Source organism: Gambusia affinis, linkage group LG09 (assembly GCF_019740435.1).
Source record: "Gambusia affinis linkage group LG09, SWU_Gaff_1.0, whole genome shotgun sequence".
In the NCBI taxonomy this organism is placed as follows: domain Eukaryota; kingdom Metazoa; phylum Chordata; class Actinopteri; order Cyprinodontiformes; family Poeciliidae; genus Gambusia; species Gambusia affinis.
Window position 1 is genome coordinate 18,810,628 of NC_057876.1, and position 25,923 is coordinate 18,836,550.

At 36.3% G+C, this 25,923-nt stretch overlaps 2 protein-coding genes across 3 annotated transcripts; one reads left to right on the forward strand and one right to left on the reverse strand.

The window, feature by feature from the left end:
* Window positions 1-19,120: 19,120 nt before the first annotated feature.
* LOC122836878 (transmembrane emp24 domain-containing protein 9-like) lies at window positions 19,121-22,830 on the forward strand. Its single transcript, XM_044126849.1, has 6 exons — window positions 19,121-19,305; window positions 20,763-20,863; window positions 20,956-21,075; window positions 21,752-21,898; window positions 21,988-22,127; window positions 22,236-22,830. Exons 1-5 carry the CDS (start codon window positions 19,158-19,160, stop codon window positions 22,105-22,107), a joined length of 636 nt encoding a protein of 211 aa, XP_043982784.1. The 5' UTR covers window positions 19,121-19,157; the 3' UTR covers window positions 22,108-22,127; window positions 22,236-22,830.
* Window positions 21,912-25,413, reverse strand: tmem216 (transmembrane protein 216). 2 transcript variants are annotated; one of them, XM_044126851.1, is made up of 7 exons: window positions 25,308-25,413; window positions 24,864-24,877; window positions 24,693-24,786; window positions 23,941-24,033; window positions 22,364-22,565; window positions 22,219-22,257; window positions 21,912-22,118 (listed from the first exon to the last, which is right to left on the reverse strand). In XM_044126851.1, the coding sequence occupies exons 1-6, from the start codon at window positions 25,411-25,413 to the stop codon at window positions 22,242-22,244; spliced, it is 525 nt and encodes a 174-aa protein (XP_043982786.1). In that variant the 3' UTR covers window positions 21,912-22,118; window positions 22,219-22,241. The 2 variants fall into 2 exon arrangements, with proteins under 2 accessions (XP_043982786.1, XP_043982785.1); XM_044126850.1 differs by having other exon boundaries at window positions 22,219-22,285.
* Window positions 25,414-25,923: the final 510 nt, after the last annotated feature.

Below are 25,923 nucleotides of genomic sequence, written 5' to 3' on the forward strand. Positions count from 1 at the left end.
CACAAACAAAAGTGAGATGTAAGGTAATCTGATGTTCACATAAGCTATCTGATGGTCCGTCCTGTCCAGCAGCGGTGCTGTTGAAGGTAATAATCCTGGATGGTTGCGTGGTTGCTTTGCACACATTCAGTAAAAGCCTCATCAAACTGATAAAATCTTAACAGAGCCTCTCTGTAGCAGGCAGCTTTGAGTAACTTTCATCTCATTGTCTTTGGGTAAAGTTTGATCATCTCTCTCTTGTTGCCTTTGTGAGGAAAAACGGAAGAACTTGTGGCCCAATTAAAACTTTCCAGACTTTCTGACATCAAGTGTGTGAGTCCGTAAATGCTCCTCATGGAGCTGATGAACTACCAGTGAATCTGGCGGTGGCATTAAAACATGAGCTGTGTTAACTCTGTTTTAATGTGTTCAGTTTAATCTGGATGACAGCAGCCTCTCACCTTCATCTGCCTCATGTTAAGTTTCTCCTCAAAGTCTTGAGCAGGCAAGCCGATGCAGGCTCACGTCTGTGTTTAAACTTTAAAAAGCCGGTGACTCTCAGAAATGTCAGGAAGTGAAAGGAGCCGCCGCTTTGAGGTTGATCGAGCCACATCTGAATTTTATGATTTCATATAAAAAAAAATGGAACTGCTTGAAGGAAGGTGTTGCATGTAGACAGAGATCGAAGTGAGTGAGTGCGTTCTTGAAAAAACACTTTCTCGTGAAAAAAGTTCCCTGTCACATGTGAACCTTACCTAAGCTGATTGCGTCTTTAAAGAAACACCATCACATGGATCCTCCTCTAACTGGGAATAATTAACAGTGCAGATCATTTTTCTAAACCACCTCTCTTCTCCTGTCATTGGAGCCAGTAGGTTTACCAGACATTCATTCACCTGTTGTTTCCTTCATGGTGCCTTCAAGGACACATTTCAGTCAAATAGCATAAAAGTACTAAAACACACCAAAACATCTTTGTCATTCGACCAAAAAAAAAATGCTTTTACCTCTGTAGCAGTTTTATCTACTGAATTCAGTCTCGTTGAAAAAATTTACTTGTTGAAAAATGAGGCGCATGAAGTCTGAAGCTTGTCGAAAAATCAAACCAGGGGTTAATCAACAAGTAGAGATTGTGTGAGAGATGTGTGAGACTCAAAAGCAAGTCTATGGCAACAAAGCAGCATTGAAAAGTTTGTTACCCCTTTGTCTCCTATCTAGAATTTTATTTAATTCAGCTAGACATGAAAGTAACTTTAAGTAATTTCTAACTTCATGAAACTATTATGAAATTTAAGTTTCTTTTTCACCATATGTTCCAACAGCAGTGGAAAGGGGGTGAAAAAGAAAACAAGTGAGTGATGGTGATGATCATTAAACATTTATCTTAAAGGGTGGTATTATCTATTTTCCAGGCACATAGTGCCATTTTTTTGGCACAATCAAATAGCTATCTAACTTTTTATGAAAATGCTGTTTATATATACGGTATATATTTATATATATATATATATATATATATATATATATATATATATATATATATATATATATATATATATATATATATAAAACATACCTCAAAAGAAATTTCATTTAAAAATTTAATGCCTTGAAATTGGTCTCTCTGTCTTAAAGAATCTCCTGTTCTTCCCAACACTGCCACCACTACATCACAACAATGCTTCTCCATTATTTTAAGAGCCGGCTAACATAATCAATGCTTCTGCAGCAGGAGGGTACTCTTCTCTCTTCTCATTAGAGGCTATTTATGTAGAAGTCTGAAGTGTTTTAAATGCTGGCTCATGAACTGTAACCAATAATGTACCAGGTAAAAGACACAGTGCCTTTTGAGGTAGTATGAATGAATACACCAGTAACATGTTTTTATATTTTGTCATTCAACACCCAAAAAATGTAAAAATGATACCCTGTTTGAATATTTTTATACAAATTAAAATATGGAAAGCCCCCTTTGGTCTGATATTCTTAAATAAAATGCAAGAAATTGTGTGTGCCCATGTGTGTGGGCGTGTGTGGGCGTGTAATTAATCTCTGTATAAATTCATATTAAAAAATGTTTGATTATGTAAAAATAAGTCTCCCGGATGGCTGATAAGTCATCAGTGCTAATTTCTAATGTCACACAACTGTTAGTGAGCTTTAGCAGAAACAAATCACACTTCAAGTCCAATAGAACTTTTAATTGGGCTTTCTGCTGAATTAACTGCTGCCTCTGTGGAGAAAAGATAAATATTAAAGAACCTGCAGAATAATTAACAGACTCTGTGTTTTCAGTCCATTTTCTCTGATACAGACCTTCCTGCCTGAAAGGTCAAGCCCAACACACACAGTGGTTAATATATTTCTGACACCATCTCCTCTCCTTGCCGTTTGTCCTCGTCCCCATCCGGTGGTATGTTTTATTTTAATCATCCTCTCTAAAAAGACCATTAGCAGCTGCTCTTTGTTGGAGCTGAAACGAAACTGAATGTGTCAGACTGAGAGGAGCATGAATTAAACATCAGTGAGGGATGGGGAGTCATGAACACCGCCCGGTCTAATAAGGCTGAGCATTAAGAGCACAGTATCTCTGTGCTGACGTGCAGACGTCTATCTCATTCCCTGAGGCAAGTGTGAGAATGAAAACAAGGGAAAAAAATGATAAAGCTGTCGGACTGATCCCAAGTCTGGTTATTCTTTCTTTCCGATGGAAATTAAAGCTTCAAATGGTCAATGAGACACGCTGGTGGCTGCCCCAGGTGAAATATCCATGTTAAATATCACTTTTCGTCCACTTTTCTCCTTTAAATTATCTTTGATATACTGCCAAGAGAAAAAGAACGTGTACCGTCATTCAATTTTTGGGTTTAGCATAACAGGAAAAAATACACTTATCTGCTATTCACCAGGTTCTAAAACGGTTTCTTTCTAACCTCAAGTGAACAAGCACACACCAAATATCAATGAGGCTAAACTGTTAACGTTGAAAATAAAAGCATGCGCATACAATCACCAGTTTCTAATACCAGATCTTCAGTGCTCGTATTAATCAGTTCGGGAGCATCAGCTGTCACACAGTTAGACTTAGACAGAATAATTTGGAGTACAGAGTAGTTCACGTGTTGACTCAGGTCAACCATTGACCTGAGTCACTTTAAATTACTCAGGTCTTGTGTGTACAAAATAGTAATTAGCCGCCTAACTTCCCAGTTTACAAATGCAAAGAGGTGTTAATATGCTAGTATTTTTCAAACATGGTGCCATGTTCATTGGGTAGACATCTACACATTGGCCTAGAGACTTCCTACTAGAAACCTTGAAGCTTATTCAGATAATTCAAAGGAATTGAATAACCTGTTCATTTTTTGAGCCTCTCCATTTTGTGTTATTGATGTCAGAAGGCATGGTGTCATAACAAATTGTATGCATTTAACACTGTAGCATACACAATTTTTTTTACCACATAAACCAGCCTGCCACGATTGCCCCAGCTCTCACACATCTTAAATACAGTACAAGCACCACTGCTACAAATTCCTCATAGTTTCAACTGAAATGTCACAGCTGTGATCCAATAATAACATCGCTTAATCTCACATTACACTCTGCAGACACTTTACTCACTCGGGGATATGGGATAGTTCAAACTTAAAGTGACACATGTGCAATCCCCTGCTGTCAGACTAATTTGGCTGATAATTATCTTGACACTTAGAGGATTTATTAAGCATTGAAATTTTCTTCTTAGATCGTCAGTTGATGCTTTAAAATAAAGAAAATTGAATAAGCCAAACAGGTGGTAATGTCATGATAAAGTATTGAGTCGTGACTGGTCATAAACAATCCACCTTGGTAGCAACTCAAATAGGATGTAGTTCAACTATAAGACATGCACAAAATACCTTCATTTTATCCCATGTAGTCACATGTACCGAGTATTTTTAAAAAGGACACTCTACACGGCAAGATAGAAAACAGTGTAAGAGGCTTTTTCCTTCAAGCATTCCATATTAGATACTTTCCCGTCATTTTCTAATTGTCCTAAGATCAACCTAAATATTTTACAAGCTAACTGCAGCTTGCAGGATCTGAGATGGGCCTCTTAGGTTTTTTTGTACTTTCTCTGAGCATAGCAGACTTTGTCCTTGGGGTGAATTTACTGGAGCAGCCACTCATCAGAAGATTGGCAACTATCTTTCATGTTTTCCACTTAGTAATCTTTCTCTTACTGTACTAGAAAGGGTTGGGGAATGGCCTTTTTAACTTTGATGGCAGCAATTGTTGGTTTTCTAAGGTCATGGTTGTTTTCTTTCTAACTTGGTGTTGTGTTATCGTATACTCACATGCTCTACTGCAGCAGAGTACCAAAACTTCTTTTATATTGGTCCTCACATTCTAATGATGATCAGGCAGTCATTGAATTTGAATAGCAGTACCTTACTGCTATTTTTTGCTTCCCTTTACCTTATTTCATTTAAAAATGACAGTGTGGATATTAGGTTAGATTAGAAATATATTTAGAAACTGGTAAACCCCACATCAAATTTTAATAAGCTTTAATAAACAAAAATCTACAACTTCCATCCATCCATCCATTTTCTTTACACCCTTCTTCCCTAAATGGGGTCGGGAGGGTTGCTGGTGCCTATCTCCAGCTGCGTCCCGGGCGAGAGGCGAGGTTCACCCTGGACAGGTCGCCAGTCTGTCGCAGGGCAACACAAAGACATACAAGACAAACAACCATGCACACACACACTCACACCTAGGGAGAATTTAGAGAGACCAATTAACCTGACAGTCATGTTTTTGGACTGTGGGAGGAAGCCGGAGAACCCGGAGAGAACCCACGCATGCACAGGGAGAACATGCAAACTCCATGCAGAAAGACCCCGGCCGGGAATCGAACCCAGGGCCTTCTTGCTGCAAGGCAACAGCTCTACCAACTGCGCCACTGTGCAGCCAAAATCTACAACTTTTTTACTGATAATAAATATAACATAGAAGAAAATGTTTTTGAATGAGTACAAAATATGCAAGAATCTTTTTCATAGAAGCTTTGACAGAACAGCTTGGTTACTGTTAAGATTTATCCAGCATCATAAGGGTTTCCTGAAGTTGGTAGCCATCTGGGAAATCCTTCAGACATTCATCATCTGCAGCTCATTGCCTAAGCTGAAAACAGACATCATCACTGAGGAGATTCTGAAATATTCCAAGCTGTGATAGCTACAAAATGAGCATGGGATCTGAGACTGTATTGCTTTCTGTTGTTATGTGGTTAAAATATGAATAAACGCTCCAATTCTGAATTCTTTTTTTTTCTTTTGCACACCATCAAAAACCATAAAAAGTCTGTAAATGATATTTATGTGGGATTAGTATTTCATTTCAGTACTTTGATTAGTGTTTGCTTTGAGAAACAAACCATAACAAACTCTGATTCCACATATTACCAACCACCTTGTTGACAATGGACTCCAGCTCAAATGTTGAAATAGCTCAGGTGATGCACGTTGTTTTTACTGTCATGTTTTTTTTTTGTCTTATACATTTGCTGCATGTCACATTGCTTCCTTCTTCTTCCTTCTTCAAACAGCTGCGACTCTTTTGGACTGAAAAGTAGATAATGCAGTTCAAATGGGAGCCAATGCACATTGTAGGCTGTTTAGTGTTAAATAAATTCTAAACACTCAAACAGATGTGTTTTGCAAGTTTTATATACTCGAATATCATGCCGGACAAGACAAATAAATAGCTTGTACTCACGAATCTGCAAATTAATAAAATAAGACATTATAGAAAAGGGACCTTCAGGGACCATATTTTTTCTATTATTTCAAGGTTTTTCATTATACTGTTGAAAATCAATGAACGGAGTGAAGTCTCATTATTGCATAATTTGTCTCCAATGGCATCCAAGCAACTAAAACTCACAAAACACATTTAACTGGGTACTTTATGCTTTTATTCACCATGATACTGTGAAAGTTATTTTCATTTCTGTTTAAACTGTGTAGAGTCTAGTTACCCTCAAAGTGCGACATGGAAGCTACTCAATGACTAAGCATCCTTTAATCCAGGGGTGTCATACTCCAGTCCTCAAGGGCTGGTGTCCTGCAGTTTTTAAATGTGCCACAGGTACAAAACACTGGAATGAAACGGCTTAATTACCTCCTTCTTGTGTAGATCAGTTCTCCAGCGCCTTACTAATGACCTAATTATTCTATTCAGGTGTGGTGCAGCAGAGACACATCTAAAAGTTGCAGGTCACCGGCCCACCAGGACTGGAGTTTGACACCTGTGCAGTTTAATCCAGTGGTCTCCAATCTTTTTATTACCGTGGACCGGTCAAGACTTGACAATTTTGCTGCGGCCCGGGGGTGGGGGCGTCAGATAATGCTTCTGCATGTTGGTGTTCCCGCTAAGCCTCCCCCCTTAGCGGAGGATTGTCCCCCCCCGTACGACAATCTTACAACGTCCTGCAGTGTGTGGAGGGTTAGTGGTGGTGTGTTGAATATGCTTGATTGTCTTGGCTCGATTACCATAGCCTGTGGGGTTTTCTCTGACTGGGAGCAAGAACACAACCTGTTGAATGTGACAGGTAACCAGTCAGAAAGCGCGGTGATGTAAGAACGGAGGGGAATCCCAAACAGTTGACATGGTGCAACTGAGATTTAAGGATCGGAGGTGATATGTGAAAATGATTATTACTATATGTAAAGGTCATTTTTATGTATGTTTATTATATGTGTTTATGTTTATTTAGTTAAAAATGTTAACTACAAAAAAACCTAACTCACCTCCAGATCATAGTGCAGCAAATAGAGCGGCTGCTCCCGCCGTCTTTTATCAAACGTCTTTTCTTTCTGTTATGTCTTTTATCGCTTAAAATGAGTCCACAGATTCTTCTGGAATCGGGATGTTCGTGAGTGGAATCGGTTCGTGTCGTGTGTGGTCACAGAATTTTGGAAAATCAGCCGGCAATCCTTAAATCGTCCTGTGTGAACCAGACCTAAAACTCACAAGTTCTACTTTTCTCTTCTTATCTCGACCACTGCCCTAACGCTCTCTGACTCTGGTCGTTATGGTAACATTTACATATCCCTTCAAAATAAGATACAGATGGGCCACAAAAACGAACATTTTACTTTCGTAAAAAAATTAACTCACGATAACGATTAATGGGAGCCCTGAGCTTGTTTTGAGACGGTCCCATCTGGAAGTGATGAGAGACAATGACACCTGAAGTGCTGCGTATGCACAGGGTGCTTGGTCTCTACGTGGGGAAGCAGTTTGAAGCTTCATTGCCTCATTAACGAGCCGGTCACCATATCCTGCAGAGCGGGCTTGGAATGTGGGAATCAGCTACCGGGATGAATCCATTCTGCTTTTCCCCTTCGCAAAGAAACTTTCCAAAGACATCTGATCGGTTTCTTGCACATTTTGCTGCTTGTGGGCTCAATGTTGGCACGCAAGACTTAATCGAGAGAATCTGGTTAAAGGATTTTCAAAATAAAGGATCTACCAGACTCAAATAATACATAAAACTGAAATATTTAATTATTTCTTGCGCAGCCCGGAACCAATTGGTCCAATGACCAGTACCGGTCTGCGGCCCAGTGGTTGGGGACCTCTGCTTTAATCCATCACTTGTCCTCTGTGTTTCCTTGTTCTGATGTCTAGAATTTTCTTTTACAAGCTGTTTTACCCAGAATTTAGCTGGTATGTGTTCATTTGTTTTACTTCCTGATCTCAAATTACACCAATTCTTTATTTGCTAAATACCACTTCCAGCCAAATGTAAATTTTTTCAGCCAGGTTTCCTTTGTTTCTTGAGAGATATATATTATTTGAACAGCTTGTTTCCCCTCATGTAAAAACCTGTTTCCTGCTTTGTCGCTTCAAAGTTTTACATTTAAAGGATTTCTAATCTGCACCTTGTTTGCTTGTAACTTTTTGAGCAAAGCAAAAAACTATATTTACCTTCTGTTTTGTTGACGACTGCCTGTGACCCTGAACACTTTTAATTACCTTTTATATTCACCTCAAAAATCATGCAATTAATCTGTTGAAGACACTGGAATAGAAATGTAATAAAAGCTATCTGCCACTTTATCTTGGTCTGTCTGATAAAGTAATAAAAAATTTAATTGCGGTTTGTGGTTTTAAAGTGAGTAATACTGTCGACTTGTACTTTAAATGTCAGATATAAGTGATCACACGTGAGGTTCATCTAAATATCCTCCGAAGGTTTCTATGACTTGTGTAATCCCGCCATGCATGGATGTGCGTAACAGCAATTAAACTGACACATACTTTATTTTGTCCAACAGAAGCAGCAAAAAAAAAAAAAAGTATTCCTGTGGAGGAGGACATTCCTCTTCACCTGATGCAAGATCTTCAGGTTCAGGTGTTTTTTATATCTGTGGGTTTAAATGATGGACAAGAAGCTTCTCTTACATGTGAGTTTCAGTAACTGTGCCATCATTACGATCATAACCCCTGTAAATATGCATCTTCCACCAATGTCTCACTAAGACTGCCCAGATGAATTATGGATGCTGTCCCAGCCTCTTTGTCATCCTCCTCCTCTTTTACGCTACCTTTTTTGAAGAATACAGCTGCCTTTCCTCATACAGATGAATCACAGTGCTTCGCTGCCATCAAGTGGCTGCAGATTGTTTGTTTCTACACCTATAGGCAGGTAACTAATCTTCATATCAGAACTTCAGGTCAGATTTACATAATATTATTCAGTGGGTGACACTTATATACATAGTGAAAAGAAGAAAGTTGGTTTCAATGTTATATCTTAAACAATGACACTTACGATTTTCAAAAGCATTTTCTGCAATCTCTCGTTTTGTTGTCATCCACACTGGCAATTCTGCAGCAGCAGTGGAGATTAACAGATTCACACTGATTCATAGACATATGTTTTTATATGGCATAGTGGTGCAGTAGCTTAGCTTTAATACAGGTTATGGGTACAGTCTAAATGCATCATGTCTTGTCACATTTTCTCACCAGTGAAATAAGATCAACCGGTATGTTTTTCTTGTAACCTAAAGCCATACAATAGGCTTTTCTGTAAAACCAACTATATTTATAGATCATCACCTTTAGAACAAAATGTTGTGGTGTATTATTTTGTTTCTATTCTGTTGTGAAAAGTGTTTTAATCAAGATATAATCCACCCACCTCAAAACAATATCCCATTCCCTCATGCTCTGATGATGTCAGAAAAAAGTATATCTGATTATCGTTCTTTTGAGTTAATCAGTTTGTGATTGGTTTTCTTCTTTATACAGATTTAATCAAATGTTCATATTTTAGATTAAAAAATTCTCTCTCAAGGTTTGTTCACATGTATTCTGTTTATTCAATGCGCTTATGTGATTCAGTTTTGTGTCTCTTGCAATGTCATAGATATGAAGTTGAACTAGAATTTGTTTTGCTTCAGTGTACTTTTGAAAGTATTTGTATTTAATGGAATTCTGACAACATTGAATCAAAACACCCCTGCACATTCAGCCACTTTCTTTGTTGCAATCTAACTTTAAACAATATAATGTCAGCAGACCAGATGCCCAGCCTTCCAGCAACTAACATCTACTTTATGGTGCTTTGTTTCACATTAATGCCGTGTGGATTAAGACGATATGATGCAAGCATGCAGATTCTACTGTAAGTGTGTTGTTATTACTGCAAAAAAGACATGCTAGATCACTGGGTAGTGTCTTTAAAAGTAAAGCAGATAAATTAAATCTTGGAACTTACATATGTATGTGCTACCAGCTTTGCCACTTTTGCTGTTTGTTAAAAACAATATGCAAATTCTGCCACTGATTACTTGGGGATGCTGTATAGTTTTTCTTAATTTAACAACTTTAATTGTTAGTATGAGAACATTTCAAGCATATAATCTATACCTGTTTGATGTATAACGCATTAAAACATTTTTGGGAATTGCTTTATTTAAGCAGCAGATGTCAAGGACAAAGTAACAGTTTATGTATTTATGAATACCTTTGTTTTCCTATCAACAAATATAAATGCCTGCTTTGTAATTTATCTACTAAATCTGAAGACATAGTTGTCTACAGTGACTATCAACTGGAATTTTCACCAGCACTTGTGAGTGCAGGATCTCTATGAAAGAGGCCTGTTTCTATTCGATATGGCAAAACTTTAGTTCATAAGGGCAGCATAATGTCCAGCACTGTTTCCTCTCAGCAAGAAGACCATAAGTTTGAAGACCAGCCTTGACTGTTTTTTTCCAGGTAGTCCAGTTTCCTCCTAAATTGCAAGCAGCTCATTATTTTATTTCTATGACAAAAAATGACAGAAAAATGGGAAAACATCCTCTTCCAGTAACTGAAATAGTTCAAATTTCTACATTGTATTGTACATCTTTTTTGTATCTCTCTACATTACTGGGTTATGAAGCACAATATTAGCTTGACTTGGACTGCGATGGTTGCAGACCACATTCCTATAGGATCCCAAAACACTTCCAAGAAATAGATATTCCCTTCAATGATCTTTGGTTCTGCAACTGGACCTACCAGTGTAATATTTATTATGTGATGTGGAAAGTCTTGAAAAGTAGGGATCGTGCTGGTGGAGCAGCAGCTCTAATTTGAACTCCCCCTGAAAATCAGAGCTCTTCACTTTAGGTTTAAGGCAGAGCTTTGCAACCTTACAGCAAGGCTCTTTTTAGCTTCTTGCTTTTTGACTCATGATCTATGTCTGATCACAGTATGTGAGGGTTACTAAACAAAAAATGAAAAGCTCCTTCTTACGGCTAAGCTTCCTCTCATGTTACCCCTGACCGGAGCAATGTGAGTGATGCTAGGATGGATGAGGGTTCCATCTGCTGAACTGAACAGACCTAGATGACATAAAGGAGAACAGTCCAACAATCCACTATGGGGCAGAATAATAAACTGAGCTTTCAGATTGCTTACCTTTCTATGAAAATACAGATTTATTTTACTTATTGTGGAATATTCTTTATGTTTCATTTCAATCAATTCATCCATAAATAGGCTAAAGATATTAAAACAGAAAATAGCAAATAGTGGGTACTAATTATAGCATAACATACTTTCGTTATTATGTAACCTTTATAAGTTTTAAGATTTAAATTTGACTCTGTGGATGTTTTATGATTCTCAATATTCTCAGAGGGAAGTTGAGAACTTATCTTTATATTTTCTTTGGATGTCTTGAAATAACTATGTGCTTATTGCAAATTTAGGAAGCATTTAAAAATCTACTTTTTGTACTATGAATTTAAGACCTGAAGAGGGCAGTGTAGTCCAACCTTCCATGAAAAACGTGCTCCTCAAAAACAAAAGGCCCCGAAACCCCGCTGGTGTTTTCTAAGGTTTTTTTTATGAATTTTTGCAGTTCCTGTTTCAAAGTCTTCTCCTTGGCTTCCATTTTTCTCTTCGTCATCTGTCTCTGCGCCTCTGCGGCTGCTGACAGGACATTAGAATATGATTTCAGGCTACTTCATTTGTTTTTATATTTATTTTTCTCCTCCTGCGCAGCTGTAAACATAAATCACATCGAGCAAAGCCCAGAACTCATATAAACGTCAGAACAGACAGCGAAGCTCATAAACCTCTAATTTGATCTTTATTCATCTGGGACAAGGCGTGAATAAAAGCTCACCTAGTAAATCATAATTTTCTGCTTTCTGTCAACACTGCATCTCGTTAGGGCTGCGCCACTCCTGATTGGCTGCTTCACCTCCCAACCTCGTTTAGTGTAAAAACTCAAACATTACAGACGCTCTTGGTGGATAATCATAATTGATGACTCTCTTGGTGCGTTTAAAAAATCATTTACGATTCGATCTATAAAACTTTTCTTTAAACGGATAAAAAAAAAAAAAAAAAGCTACTAAATTATCACTGCAATGCTCATTTCTTCCCAAACTGTTACAGAAGCAGCTTGTTCAGGTCAAAACAATGGGGCATAGACAGCTGGAGAATGACAAAAGGTTGTTGAATTCACTGATGAAAACATAAATAAGTTAGTAGATTGGACAGTTTTTCTTGATATCCTATGAGGGGATATTCAATAAATATTAATACTGTTCAGTCATTCACTGTTCTAATGTCCTACATTGCCACTGACATCCATTTTTACTGAACAAATAATTCCCTAATGTTCAGGGGTGGGTGGCAACTAATTACATTTACTCAATTACATTTACTAGCCTTTTTTTGGGGAAAAAAAAAAAAAAAAAAAAAAAACTTTTACAAAACGTTTTAATACACCAGTCTTACTTGAATAATAACATCATGAAGTGCTCCTACTTACTCTGCCTATGTTGCCTGATAAACACATCTTTCAAACCAAAGCCAAAACTATTAATCAAAAACTTTCTTTGTCTCTTGGAAATTAAAACGTTCTGGTTTGTTAACTTATTCTGAAATATTTTCCTGTAGTTCTTTCATTTCCATCCACATTTTTTCAAGTTGAGCATTCTAGATTTAGAAATGAAAGTAGTCCACCTCTATCAATGTCAGCTGGCATTGCTTGAAGTTGCCAGGACTCAGGAGAACTGCATCATCTGCAAAAAAGTATCGATGAACTCCTGAGGTTTTCAATCTACAGATCATACTCTTCATGATTGAGATCCTTTCCAGGAGTGCCACAAATAGAATCAAAGACTTAAATAAGGCCTGAAGGAGTTAAAATTTACTGGGAACAAGCACAACTTGGTTTCCAGTGGAGCTTCTACTTTGGTGAAATAGGTACGGTGGCCCCAGCATGCTGTATTTCAGTAGCACCTCTGACAGAGTACCTCAAATACCTCGCATTTGTGAATCATGGCAGGATGGATTTGTGATCCTGAATAAAAGTTGTTGAGTTGCTGTTCCACTACAGAACCTGATTTTGCCTTGGAGACAGGGTGAGTAGCTAAAGTTTGAAAGAGTTGAGAAGCTCTGAGTAGAGTGACTGCTCGTCTGCATTGTCACTAGAGATGGTTTAATCAATTTGGATGCCTTCTGGCGGCATTTCTTTGGAAGTTCTAAGAGCACATCAGACTGAAGAGACATGAAGACAGATCCAGAACTTAATGGGGAGACTGAAACATCTTGAGACTCTCCAAGAGGAGCATAAATTTGTCACTTAGTAGATGGCTTTCCACAAACCTGTTGCGTAATTATTCAAGTTTGATCGTGCTTTTTTTTTGTCACTTTGCAAGCACAAACTGAAGCCATTACTGGAAAATTAAAATATAATGGGACACAACTGCAACTCATTGTTGCCTCTGGAGGAGATGCAGCAAAGTTTTGAAGATACTTTTGAGGTAACTACTGTATGCTTCGTATTTTTGGTCTTCATAGACTGACAAGAGAAATAAAGACATAAAAACAGCACACATTTGAAAGAGTGTTCTGGTAAAATGAGACCATTTTCAAAACTTTTGACTTATGTGCAAAAGATTTTAACAGAAGAAAGATACCACTGCAATTATCCTGAACATAACCACCTCTTCAAAATTTATCATAAGTATTATTTATTGTATATTATATATATATTATATTATTTATTGGGACAATTATTAATCCCATTTACACTTTCCATGCAATCGGACTGAACTGTCTTGCAAAAAAAATTGCATAAATGTCAGTTTTTAAATATGTAAAGCTATACCCTAGAAAACTTGCAGCCGCAATTACAGTAAAAGATTGTTTGACAAAATGTTGACATGCGGAGTACTAGCACACAAATGTATTCAACTCCACATTTATTCTAGCTTGTGAGAAAACAAAAATCATAATCATTCATCATCTCCTTTTACTTCACAATTAAGTAGAAGTCTTGTGTTTAACAAAAAGTCCATAAAACACATTGAAATTTCAATATAAAACATTATGGATATGTAATTACACTTTTTGGCAGCAAGAAAGATGAAAACAACTAACTGGATGTGTTTTATGCCCAGTGGTATGAACACAAAATTAAATATTATGCTTTCCCAAACTCTGGAATCAACTAGTTGAGTATGAGGGAATCATAACCTAATATTTTACCAACATTTAAGAGACATTTTAATTATGTTGTTTCCCTACTTGTATTGTGATTATTTATTCGAGAATAGGAGCTAATTATTTGTCTGTTAAATTGAAATCAAGCATGAGCCTCAGCATCACCTTACGATGATGCTGAGGCTCATCAAAAGGTGATGAGCCTTATAATGAGGCTGCTCACCTCATTAAGAAGTTATTTTTTTCCTAACTTTAGTTAGGAAAAAGTAAACTATATCTTAGAGAAATTGAAATCAGAGGTAAACTAAGCTGAAGAAAATGGTATCGATTAATCATTCTGTTTCTTCAGAATGAAACGGTACCCCTGCTTTATTACTTCCTGGCATTTCATCGTTTTCTTCTCCTTTGGTAAATAATGGATTGCGACAAATTATTTTCCTTTTAGAATTATTAAAGTAGTTATCAATTCATTTTGAAATTCATTAGATTTTGATTGATGGCACCAGATCGCAGTGGTGTTATTGCAAAGATCAATCAGATTTTGACTCTTAGAATATTTCAGAACGGATATGCCGCCGTTCATCTTCCTCTCCTCCGTTCCTCGGAATCCCTGGTGTGACTCCTCTGATTGCATCCATGAAAGTGAAAACATCCAAGCGTTATCTGATCAGAAGCATCTTATAATTGCATGACATGATTTCTGGTTGTGTGATCTAACCATCTCTACGGATGAGCTGCAAATATCTCATAAAAATACAAAATAATCGCATATATAATTTCCTTTCTCTGTCTATGTGGCTATATATTCGCGTTCCTGAGTCCTGATCTGTGATTTATGGACCTTTACTGACACCTTCTGGCTAACTGGAGAAACTACAAATTGAATGGAAAGCGGAGCGGCAGGACTAAGTACTCCACAAATCTTATATATATATACTTTTAGAGTAGATAGACCTTAAGACTTTAAAAGTTCAAAGAAAAGGTGTATTGATAATTTTTTGTGAGTCATTTTATTGGTCTTTAATTAAATATTCAAATGTTTTTTGTTTGCTTGTTTTTTACAGAAAACAAAATGTATTTGCAAAGAAACGAATATTCTTCTGTTTTGAAGATTTGTTGGGGAGCTATTTATTCCACTTCACTCTTTATCTATATGAGCTCTGTCATACTGTCTGCTCATAACAATGAGTGACTGTGTCCATGTCTTGGAGCAGATAAGAAAGTGTTTCTGTTGTTGCTCAATTTGGAATTCATGCAGACATAAATCTGTTTCACCACAGCAAATGTCAACAAATATTCCCTGATGTATCATCACAATACCACAAGATCCGAGAATCATAAGTTTACAATTTATTTCATAAAATTTTGAACATAGAGAACAAACTGAAGGCTCAAGAAGCACATTAGATTCCAATGGAATGTATATTTTACATTCAGGAAAAATGATTATGAGGAGCTTGAAATTATTGTTGACTCTTTTTTTATTGTCTTCTGTTATGAGACAATATTATAATTTTTCGATATCTTCTATATACTGTCCGATTTTATATTCCTAAATTTAAAATAGTAAGCAACATTTCAGTTAAACTAAAATTTATTAGCCTTCTAAAAGCTCAATAAAAAAATGTTTATTTATATTTTAATCAAAGTGTTACATGTTTTTATAGTTTACTCATAAATGTATAGCTTCCTCCTGCTTTGATTAAAAGACTACTTTTGATGCAATTAAATTAGTTAAATTTACATTGTTGAACTAATTACAAAAAATCAGTAAATGAGTTATTCTTAAGTTCATACATTCATCCTGTATCAGTTGATTCATTTATCCATAACCTTTATTTATTTTGTTGACATAAGAGGTCTCAATTTCAAGGCACGCCTGGTTTTATTGTTAGCAAAAAGCAGATTAAGTTTGGGTGAAATAAGATCTTTAGTCAGCAATTTGTAAATGAAATTAAAATATTACTGATCTGTTGAATCTGTAGACTGAATCTAAAAATTGTGCTTCATAGATAAAATGTTAGGATGATCATACAGCCACAGGATGAAACACGACCACAAGAAAAATACAATTTACAGTAGCTGGTGAATGATGGGTTTATTATGAAATGTAAAATATACACTGAATGTGAATTTCCAGACAGATGTCACAGAGTTTCTTTAAGAACAGTAAAGAGCAACAAAACAGTACAAGGGTGTTGGGATAAAAATGATATAATATTTGTGGGATTTAACTTATTAATTTTAAGAAACATGTAACAAATATACATGTTTCAAAAAAATAACTTTTGGAAAGTACATGTCCAAATGTATAAAAGTCAATAAAAATCATATTTATGTTTAAATTTCTATTATATCTTATATTTTTTTATTTATGTATATTGGTACACTTACATTTCTTTCCTCTTTATTTTTAGATTGTCTTATTTGTTTATTTTCATAACCATCATGATCCTGGAAAAATTAAGCCTTCAATATATAATACAATTTCTTCTTTTAATTCTTTAGGATAAGATATTTTATTTTATCAGCTTATCATTTATATATTATTCTGTTTTCTGATTAAAACAACAAGTTCAACTCTTTAAAAATAATAATGTAAATCCAATAATAAAAATATACTTTTAGATGAAAATATCTAAAAGTATAGAATAAGGAGGTTATTTCAGTGACTTTTTGTTTTCATTAAGTGTCCATATTTTAAGTAATGCATTAAACCAACTTTTTTTTTCTGGTATATTTTAATATTTAAAGTAACAGCTTTTTTTAAACCTGGAACCGTAAAGAAAGGCTGTTCATCCTTTTGAGTATAACGAAATTATGTAAAAATGTGCAACTGTTCTGAGTTTTGCCTGGAAGTTTCCTGACGGTTACAGAGACAATGCTGCATTTCTGAATAAAAGGTTGGTGTTCAACAAAGTGGCACAATTTAATTTGAAGTGCAAGGCTGCGATGTGCCCGCTAATGAAAGCTCTCAGCTTTAAGTTCTGTCTACTTTATATTCACAAAGAGAAACGAGCGAGGCAGCCATCGTGGCGACATGCAAATACACTGATCTGTCTAATACGAGCTGCACCCAATCAGACGGACGGAGACTTTGACAAGCAGAACAAATGCCCTGCGAGCATAAACATGTGCAGGTCAGGAGGAAGAAGAATTCAGCTTTCTTTATCCTCTTTGCAACAGACACATTCTGCATGTTCGCTTACTGTTAAATTACTCATCTGAGATTAGAGACGGCTTAAGGAAGAAAAGTTTTCCCTCAAAAGTTGATAAAGCTTTGCAATCTTATGTCAACTGAACATATGCAAAGATACATGTTAAGGAAGTTTGTTAAAACCCTGCAAACTTTCCAGCTCTGACAAAGTTTCTTTCTAAAAGAGAATGTATTTAAATCCATGCAAAAGTTGTGCAAAAAAGGGTGAAAACCTGCTGTTGTTTAACAATATAGCAAACTTTCAATTAACATATCATTTCATCAACAGAAATGTTATGTTACAGAACAGAAACATAAAAGTACAAATGAACAAGGGATAAACCCAACAAAATGCTTACTGATAGTAGGCAGTTTTGTGATTTTTTTTCTCACACAAATAGTTAAAAAGGGTAGACTAAGACGATGGCAACATCAGGTGCAACCTAGCAACATCACTTAAGTTAAAAATCAGCTCTGTTGGCAAAGTTTAGATACAGAAATTAGAGACTGGGAATGGAAAATACCAGGCATATTTGCATGTACACACAAAATGTGTCTAACATGGAGGTTAAAATAAGGTAAATCAAACTCCCAGACCAAGGTGAGATGAAAAATGGTTTGAATAGACAACTACCCCTTCCCCATCCAAATCCTCCTTGCAGCAAACCCCTCCATCATTAACCCCTGTCTGCTGCCCCTGGGTAACTTAACTCCTCTCCGGCTGTGTGGTTCTTCCTTGCTGTCCTTCAGATGATTCCTTATCATTCACAACCTCATTCACAGAGCCACTCTTCACCACCACCATTTCAGTCTCCCTCTCAGCAGTACAAGTGAAAAACAAAATTAATCTGTTCAAGGAACAAAAACCTGCAGGTCCAAAGGTATCAGCTGCAGACCACAGCTGAGCTATGCAGATCAGCTGTAGACCACAGTATGTAGGCAACATGAGCCTTTATCTATAAAAAGGTACCATACCATACCATACCATGTCATACCTTTGAAAGACCTCCTACATTGTAACAGCACCAACGAGCACACATGAAGGACATCAACAATAACAAGCCAGTACCACTGATCTTGTATCTGGTAATCACCTTAGCTCATCCAACCCAAGAAACAGTAAAACTTTGATGGGGAAAAAAATGGAAGATATTAGAAATTTTGGTTGGACTGTAAACAACACAAGTCCATTTTCTCACTATTCTCTTTACTTCACTAGAAAACTGCGAGAAAGCAGGTGTTCATACAATTTTTGACAGGAACATTTTCTGTCCCCGTGGATAAACTCTACCTACACTGAGTGGACACTCAGCAGAAGTGGAAAACAGAAATACGCTCTGCATGACTCATTTGTGTTGATTTTAATTAGCGGGTCAATTTGACCCAGGACAGTATACATGTCTCAAGTTCAATTATAAAGATCATGCATTGAAAAAATAAAATAAGAAAAATAAAGATGTAATATAAAAAAATGTCAAAAGATCATTTTCAAGGAAATTATTGGGTTTTTTTGTGTCTAGGTTTTTTTTAGTGGACATGAAAAATATAAATCCATTTTTTTTATGTCCAAATGAGTAAATAAGTAGGTTGTCGTCATTCTTCCTTTATTTATAAGAATTTTTTTTTTTTTTTTAAATCATCATTGCACAAATATTGATTGAAATGGTTAGTATTGGACTTAATAATCAGATACAAAAATGTTTTGGATGAATTATTTGTTTTCTGGCACTATAGCATGATTAAACACTCCTCTGGTCAAATTGACCCATGAACATTATTGCTGTACCTTAGAAACGAACATAACAGGAGGGTTAAATCAAAGTTATAATATAACAGAATTTAATCCTTGAGTGACATTCTGGTTCTCACTCCATACCAGTCGGGGGCGGTAATGCATTAATTTCGTTGATGTCAACCACCAAAAACGTCGAGGAGAAGTAGAAGATTATATTGCCTTTGTAGTAACATGGAGTCTGGCTCTTTTCAGCGGTTTTTGCTGAAAGTTTTTCTGGTGAATTTTTGTCTCGGTTTGGTTTCTTCTCTGTACTTTCATATAGCAGAAGGAGAGCAAAAGTGTTTTATTGAGGAAATCCCAGCAGACACGGTTGTTGTCGGTGAGTTTATCACAAAGACGTTCAGCAACGTCAATTAGTAAACCTTAAAAAAATCACTAAAATCTAAAACTTACACAATTCATCAAAATATCAAGAGCTATCTTGTTACCGGAGTAGGAATGGTAACTACAAAAAAAAAGCATTGATGAATGTGAAGTTTGTAAACGGCTTTTTATGATGATCGAAACGTCAAAATCTTTGGTTTCAGCGGAACTGAGGCGTTTGCTGCGTTCTAAAGTCATGTGACAAAGATGTTTTCGACGAACATCTACAGTTGTGCTGACTTGCAAAAGAGTTACGTTTCAAAAGCTTAATTGATTATAGATTATATAAATAGGCCATAAAGTAATGTTCTTCATCTTAATATTGAAATAGTTATTTTATGAAATGTAAGATTACAGATTTCAATGAGTCATGATGACTGACGTATATATATATATATAAAGTCAATTACTTAAATTTGCTCTACCACTGACAAAAACACCAAAAAGCTAAGATTCTCCCTCTGACTCTGTGGTGTTTTCACGTTCTTCTTGTGTATTAGTAGGCCACCTCTTGCGCAATAATCGCAGAAGATGGGTACCGCCTCCCCATCGTGACCGTCAGTATAAATAAATGCCTAGCCACACTAGGTGGTTGGACTCTGAATCAAAGTCTTAAAAAAAATAAAATAAATAAAAACATTTTACTGTTTTGAATAACAGAACAGTTATTTAGCCTACATGATAAGATACGTAAGCCAGGGCAACACAGAGACAGACGGGGCAAACAATCATGCATGCACACACTCACACCTAAGGAGAATTTAGAGAGATCATGTGTTTTATGTTTTCTTGATTTAAGATGTCTGATTCAGATGATTGCAATTCAGCAAGAGCCTGTTAATTAGCTGCCTATTGTGCATTACAGAAATGTTATCTTTAAGTAAGAGGGTTAAAAAGTAGCCATACAAAGTCTCTGCAGTTTATCATAAGCTAATAAGAGGACACAGCAAACATAATTTCTTATGATCATGTCAGATGGGACTAAAATTGAGCACTTGTGGTCTAAGTATAAAATGTATAGTGACAAACACACCTTACCCACAGTACACCTAGAGTGAAACATGGCGGACGGAGAGGAGACTTTTCATCGACAAGAACAGGGAAGCTGGTTAGAATAATGAGAAGATGTACAGAGCTAAGTCCAGGACAATCCTGAAATTAATTATGTTAGAAGATGCCTAATACTGCGACAGAGGTTCACCTTCCATCACAACAACAACCATAAATGTAGAGCCAAACTATAGTGGGATCGAACAGATCAAAGCCTGTTCACGTGTAAAGAATGGCCCAGTCAAAGTGCAGACAGAAACAGGAACTGACTGATGCTGAGCATTTACCAAAAGAAAATGTTTATTATATTTATTAGAAAAGATGATTAGGTTCAGTAAAACAATATCTATTGTTTCTCTTCAGGTGATTATTGGACGCAGCTTTATGATGAACAGAAACATGAGTATCTACCGGTTACTCAGAATCTCACCCTGTCTGTCGCAGCCAGAAATCCAACTGATAAGGTTTGGGATTTATATTCTAAAGCAGGGTGTTTATTTTATTAGTTTCTAATTTCATGTTTAGTTCACAGAACTCGTCTCTTTTTTCCCCACAGTTGATTCTGTCTCACAAGGAAACCAAGGGGAGGTTTAACTTCACATCATTTACCTCAGGAGAACACAAGATCTGCCTTCAGCCAAGTTTATCACAGCCGCTGACTGCAGGCTTCATAGTGGTGAGAGGAAAAGTCACTTGAGTTTGAATTAACCTTTAATTAACTAGGAAATAGAAAATACTTGCTTGTGCAATTTTATAAACATTTCAGCTGCATATTTTTTACACATAGAAACCATATGATGGGATTATATTTAAGGGGATAACGGAGGAATTTTACTTAATTAAATATGAAATTACTTCAAGATTCAGCAATGTATTAAAACACTGATTCTATGAAACACAAATCCTTGCCTATGCAGTTTCAGGAAGCATTTAATGTGTTTATATAAGTTAGCAGAAGAAAGGGAAATGTTTCTAAATTAGGACATACTAGTATTTGTAGTTATAACCCAGTTTTAGGGTTTATATCATAGTTACTGATGGCAAGACTAAGATTTAAGAGCTTAAATTTAGCCATATTTGGACAGTGCTAGTTTTAGCTGTTCAGAGATAACTTTATTTAGGTAAAGATGCTGAAGTACAACATAATATCATCGGCATAGAAATCAATTCAGGCATTTGATGCAGGGAGATGAAGCTTTTTCCCACGTGAAATGAAAAAAAGTCTGAGAACCAATCCTGGAGGAAAATAATTGGCTGTACTCCTAGCTGCACTTTGTTCGGCTGCATTTTGTTGCACTATGTGTGTGTTTCATTGGCAAACTGTTTAATTAAACATTGGTGTCACATTGTAGGTGGTTCACATGGACATCCGATCAGGTGAACACACCAACAACTACACAGAGATCCATGAACGAGAACTACTGACGCAGATGCAGCTGAGAGTCAGACAGCTGTCTGCACAGGTTCAACACATCCAGAAGGAGATGACCTACAAAAGGGTCAGTGATGCCGTTGGTTGCACAGTTATTTTATATACATGTATTTTTAAAAAAATCAAAATAGAAAACACTTATGTTGGTATTCACAGAGCAGAGATAAAGACTTCCTCGCCATCAACCACAACATCAACATGTGGATCTATTGGTGGCCCATCCTCCGCTGCATCTTTGTGGTGACTTTCATCATATACATCACAGGCAGCTGCTGAGATCACAGCTACTGTTCAGAGTAAAATGAAAAAATATCCCAAACATATTTACATTTGATTTCCTCCTGGAGGAAGTTACAGTGTTTTCTGTCTGAAGAAAGCTGCTGACACCTCTTGTTGTGTTCCAGGCGACATCAGTAAACTCTGGACCTGCAGAGGAAACGCAACATAGACCAAACTGAAAATGGAAAAAAAAAATTACACCCAAGCCAACTGAGACATCCTATAGTGGCGTGTTGGAGAAACCATTGTTTACCTGGAGAAAGCAGAGATGGAGATAATGCAGATCAGGAACTCGAGGCCATAGAAGCAGAGCAGCACAGCGCTGAGAATGAACTCGAGCCGCAGCACGAATGTCTGCAGCAGCAGGTAGTAAACGGCCAGCGCTGTGCAGGGAAACAGGATGAAGAGGGACACACAGGAAGACAGAGAGCGCTCGCAGAGGTTCCCCTTCCAACCTGGAGGAAAAACACTGCAGACAGTCAGAAGGAAAGACTGATGTTTGTTCCTGTCTGCTGCTGCTGTGAAGAAGCCATTTGTTTAACTAAACATGTTTAGATATTACAGACATAAAGATGTTCCAATGTGTATACAACTTTATAATACCTGCAAATAACAATAATTCAATGAAAAGAGATTTTTGTAGTTAATCAGTTGACTTTGTCTGATATTAACATTTGTTTTATCTGGAACATTTAAATGCAACAAAAAACAAAACCAGAAGTCTGTAAGGGTGAAAATACTTTGTCTTTTCTACCAACACACTTTAATGATGAACTGTTCAGGCTTTTCCTGATTGATACCAATTTCTAGATTTCTGTGAAAGCTGCCCTGCTTTAACCAACTTCTTTTTCATTTGAAGCACAAAAGCAAGTGATGGTTTAAAATTCAACTGAAATGTAGGATTTTTAAGATTATCTCCATTTATCCACCACAGCTTATGTCCCTAACCTTTATCTGATTTAGTACAAAATTCAACAAGTGCATCAGTACATACTGTCGGCTAATGCATTCCTAGAATAAAGACTGGAAATTTTTAGTCTCAATACATTTAATGAATAGCAATAAAAAAAGATTTAAGTTTTCAATATCTCAGTATCTGAAATATCACAAATTAGAACCAAGTCAAATGAAAATTTGTCAGTTCTGTTCTTTGGACTGCAAATTGTTGCATTTGGGTGTAACATATTTAGTAACAAAAATGAAATCAAATGTGTAAATTCAGTGATTGGACATAAAATATATTTTCAATGGCAACCAAAACTGATGCAACAGCAAAAACAACAGAAAAGGAGCACAAATTTGATCAAATTCGGTCTGACATGTCATAGTGAAACAAAAAACAAAACAGTTACAAATTGCATGAAATGTAAAGTATTTCTAAAGTTCAGATGTTGCAGGGATCAAATGAAAATACTGATTCGTTTTCCAGTTGAGTTGTAGTTTGATTTCTGTGTGTAATCAATATTTAAGATGGTTAACCATTGTGATGTAGATTTCACTGTCTACATCAGAATCTGAACAAATGTAATGCTTCAGTTCCCAAAATGCACTGTATTAAAAGCAGGGAAACTGAACATAGATTTCTGTTTTGAAAATATATCTATACATTGAGGTGATTTCTATCATTACCAAAGATCTAGGATGATCCAAGTTTCTAAAATAAAACTAGTTTCAATCCAATTTATCAGGCATGTGATCTAAATTCTTTTATAAAACATATTATCTGGTTTAATCACCCAATGCAGGGATACAACACCATTTACTGGCCAAATACATTTTATCTTTTAAGAAATCTACAAACTCTTTATGTTTCGTGCATTTGTCTCTCACCATAGAAAATGCGCAGAGTCTCCAGAGCAAGGAAGAGCAGCAGCAGCACCACATCCAAGACCAGATTATCTGCTGGGTACGGCAGTAAAATTCCTGAATAGAGACAAGTCATAAGATAGTAGCCACAGTCATGTTGAATACTGGTGTGTATTTACAACCACAAGACAAACCTTTTGGTTTATAAGTGATTTGCTCTCATCTTACTTGACTGACACCAGTTACAGTTTTGTAAACATTGAGACTCATTCACTGTGAATTATTTCCTATCGTAAGTGAGAGCATAAAAATGCCATGTCAATATCAGAGAAGAATGGACTGACTGGTGTAAGATGACAATAAGGTAAGAGTGGCTAAAGGAAAAGAGGGTCCAATTCATCCAAGCTCAAATTTAGATTGAACTTTGGGGAAAACTAGCTTAGTTATGCTGTGTCTTGATTGCAACTATAAAATAAGATGGTAGAGTCAGGATTTGGTACTGCAGTATAATCATAGCTTTCCAACAGAATGCCACATAGCTCAAATCATCAGTATGGACCAAAACCTCAGAGGAAGGTTTCAAACACCTTTTGAATCTTAGACATGAAGAATTAAGGGGGTAAAGTGTACTCAACTTAGCACAAGCAAACAACCTTCTTTTTAAATCAAGAGAAGTTCCACTTTTCTATTTTCTCCTCTTCTTTTTCTTTGCAGGAGTAGCTTCCAATGGATTTGTATAGATCCCTGCTGCCCTGAATGTGAAACATTTATCTCACCTTTGTAGATGAACATGAGAATCTCTGCCAAGTAGAAGGCAGAAAAGTACCAGCTGTTCAGGTAGAGAAGAACCTGCAAAGGTGTTGAAGATAACTGAGAAAAGGACGGTTAAGGACCAAAAAAGACAATTGAAAACAGTAGAACCGAATTAGTTTTATTGTCAAGGATACGACTACATGGCTCCCTGAAGAAAAAGAGGAAAGTCGGAAAATGCGACGGTTAGATGCACATTCAAGACGATTATTTTGTTTTTGATAAATACAAAGAAAAAAATGTCTACAGTAACCTCTTTTCGGTGTTGGCTGAAAAAAATAGGCTAATGTGTGCATCAAAAATATTGAGCTAATTAATCAAAATCTAAACTACAAACTATGGCCCAAGGTTTTAATAAACTTGTAAGAAAAAGTTACATAGCATTATGGCAGTTCATAAGAAATCTGCTTGTATTTATTGTCGCTAAATAAAGGAACTGCCAATCTTCCTTTATTTTCACTTCAAGCATCGTCCGTTTATTTAAAAATGTATCCCAGATGTCAAAGGTGTTGCTGAAAAACACTCGGTTAATGTAAAACGCATATAACGACATGAAATAAACACCAAAGCTGGAAACTCACCGGGCGCCATGATTGAATCCGCCTGGTTGCTATGGAAATGGCTTGGGAACTGTTCAATCTCTTCTTCAACTTGGAGCACTGCATCCGGAGGTTGCACTGCTGCCATCTTCTGGAGTGAAAGAGTTACATAAAGAGTTCTGATCCGCATTTAGTCGCGGTGGGGAGGCCACATGCTACAATTTTGGATTAAATTAAATTATTCATATTCTTGCAAATAAATCGGAATTATGTAGAACCCGAAAGACTATAATTAAGCTCTTCTCAAATGTTATTTAATATGCTGCTGACAGTGCAAGAGAACAAGCTCTACAGTTTCATCACCTTTTGCACATTTAGCTACATGTCTTATTTGTTTCTCGCACAAATCCTATATTATTAAACTATATTATTAAATCTGTGGACATGCTGTTTTGTGACAAAAACTAAACAAATAAATAAACACAGAAAATAAAGAAAGAAGAGTGAAAGGATGACTGATATTGATGTAGACTGTCTATTTTTGTTGCTTTGATTTTCCTGTTGCTCTCTGCAAGATAGAAGGAAAAAACTATATAATGAAATCGAATAAAATTATTGCATTTCTTATTTATTAAATAGTTTCAATGATTGATTACTT

What these genes read in the sequence shown, in the direction of transcription:
- tmem216 (XM_044126850.1), bottom strand. Translation starts at nt 25,413, where the DNA reads ATGGCAGCAGTGCAACCTCCGGATGCAGTGCTCCAAGTTGAAGAAGAG. An exon ending in TCTCATGTTCATCTACAAAG is followed by an intron (nt 24,034 to 24,692) that starts GTGAGATAAATG and finishes GTCTCTATTCAG; the next exon opens with GAATTTTACTGCCGTACCCA. An exon ending in GACTCTGCGCATTTTCTATG is followed by an intron (nt 22,566 to 23,940) that starts GTGAGAGACAAA and finishes TTTTTCCTCCAG; the next exon opens with GTTGGAAGGGGAACCTCTGC.
- LOC122836878 (XM_044126849.1), top strand. Translation starts at nt 19,158, where the DNA reads ATGGAGTCTGGCTCTTTTCAGCGGTTTTTGCTGAAAGTTTTTCTGGTG. An exon ending in CCAGAAATCCAACTGATAAG is followed by an intron (nt 20,864 to 20,955) that starts GTTTGGGATTTA and finishes TTTTCCCCACAG; the next exon opens with TTGATTCTGTCTCACAAGGA. An exon ending in TGACTGCAGGCTTCATAGTG is followed by an intron (nt 21,076 to 21,751) that starts GTGAGAGGAAAA and finishes GTCACATTGTAG; the next exon opens with GTGGTTCACATGGACATCCG.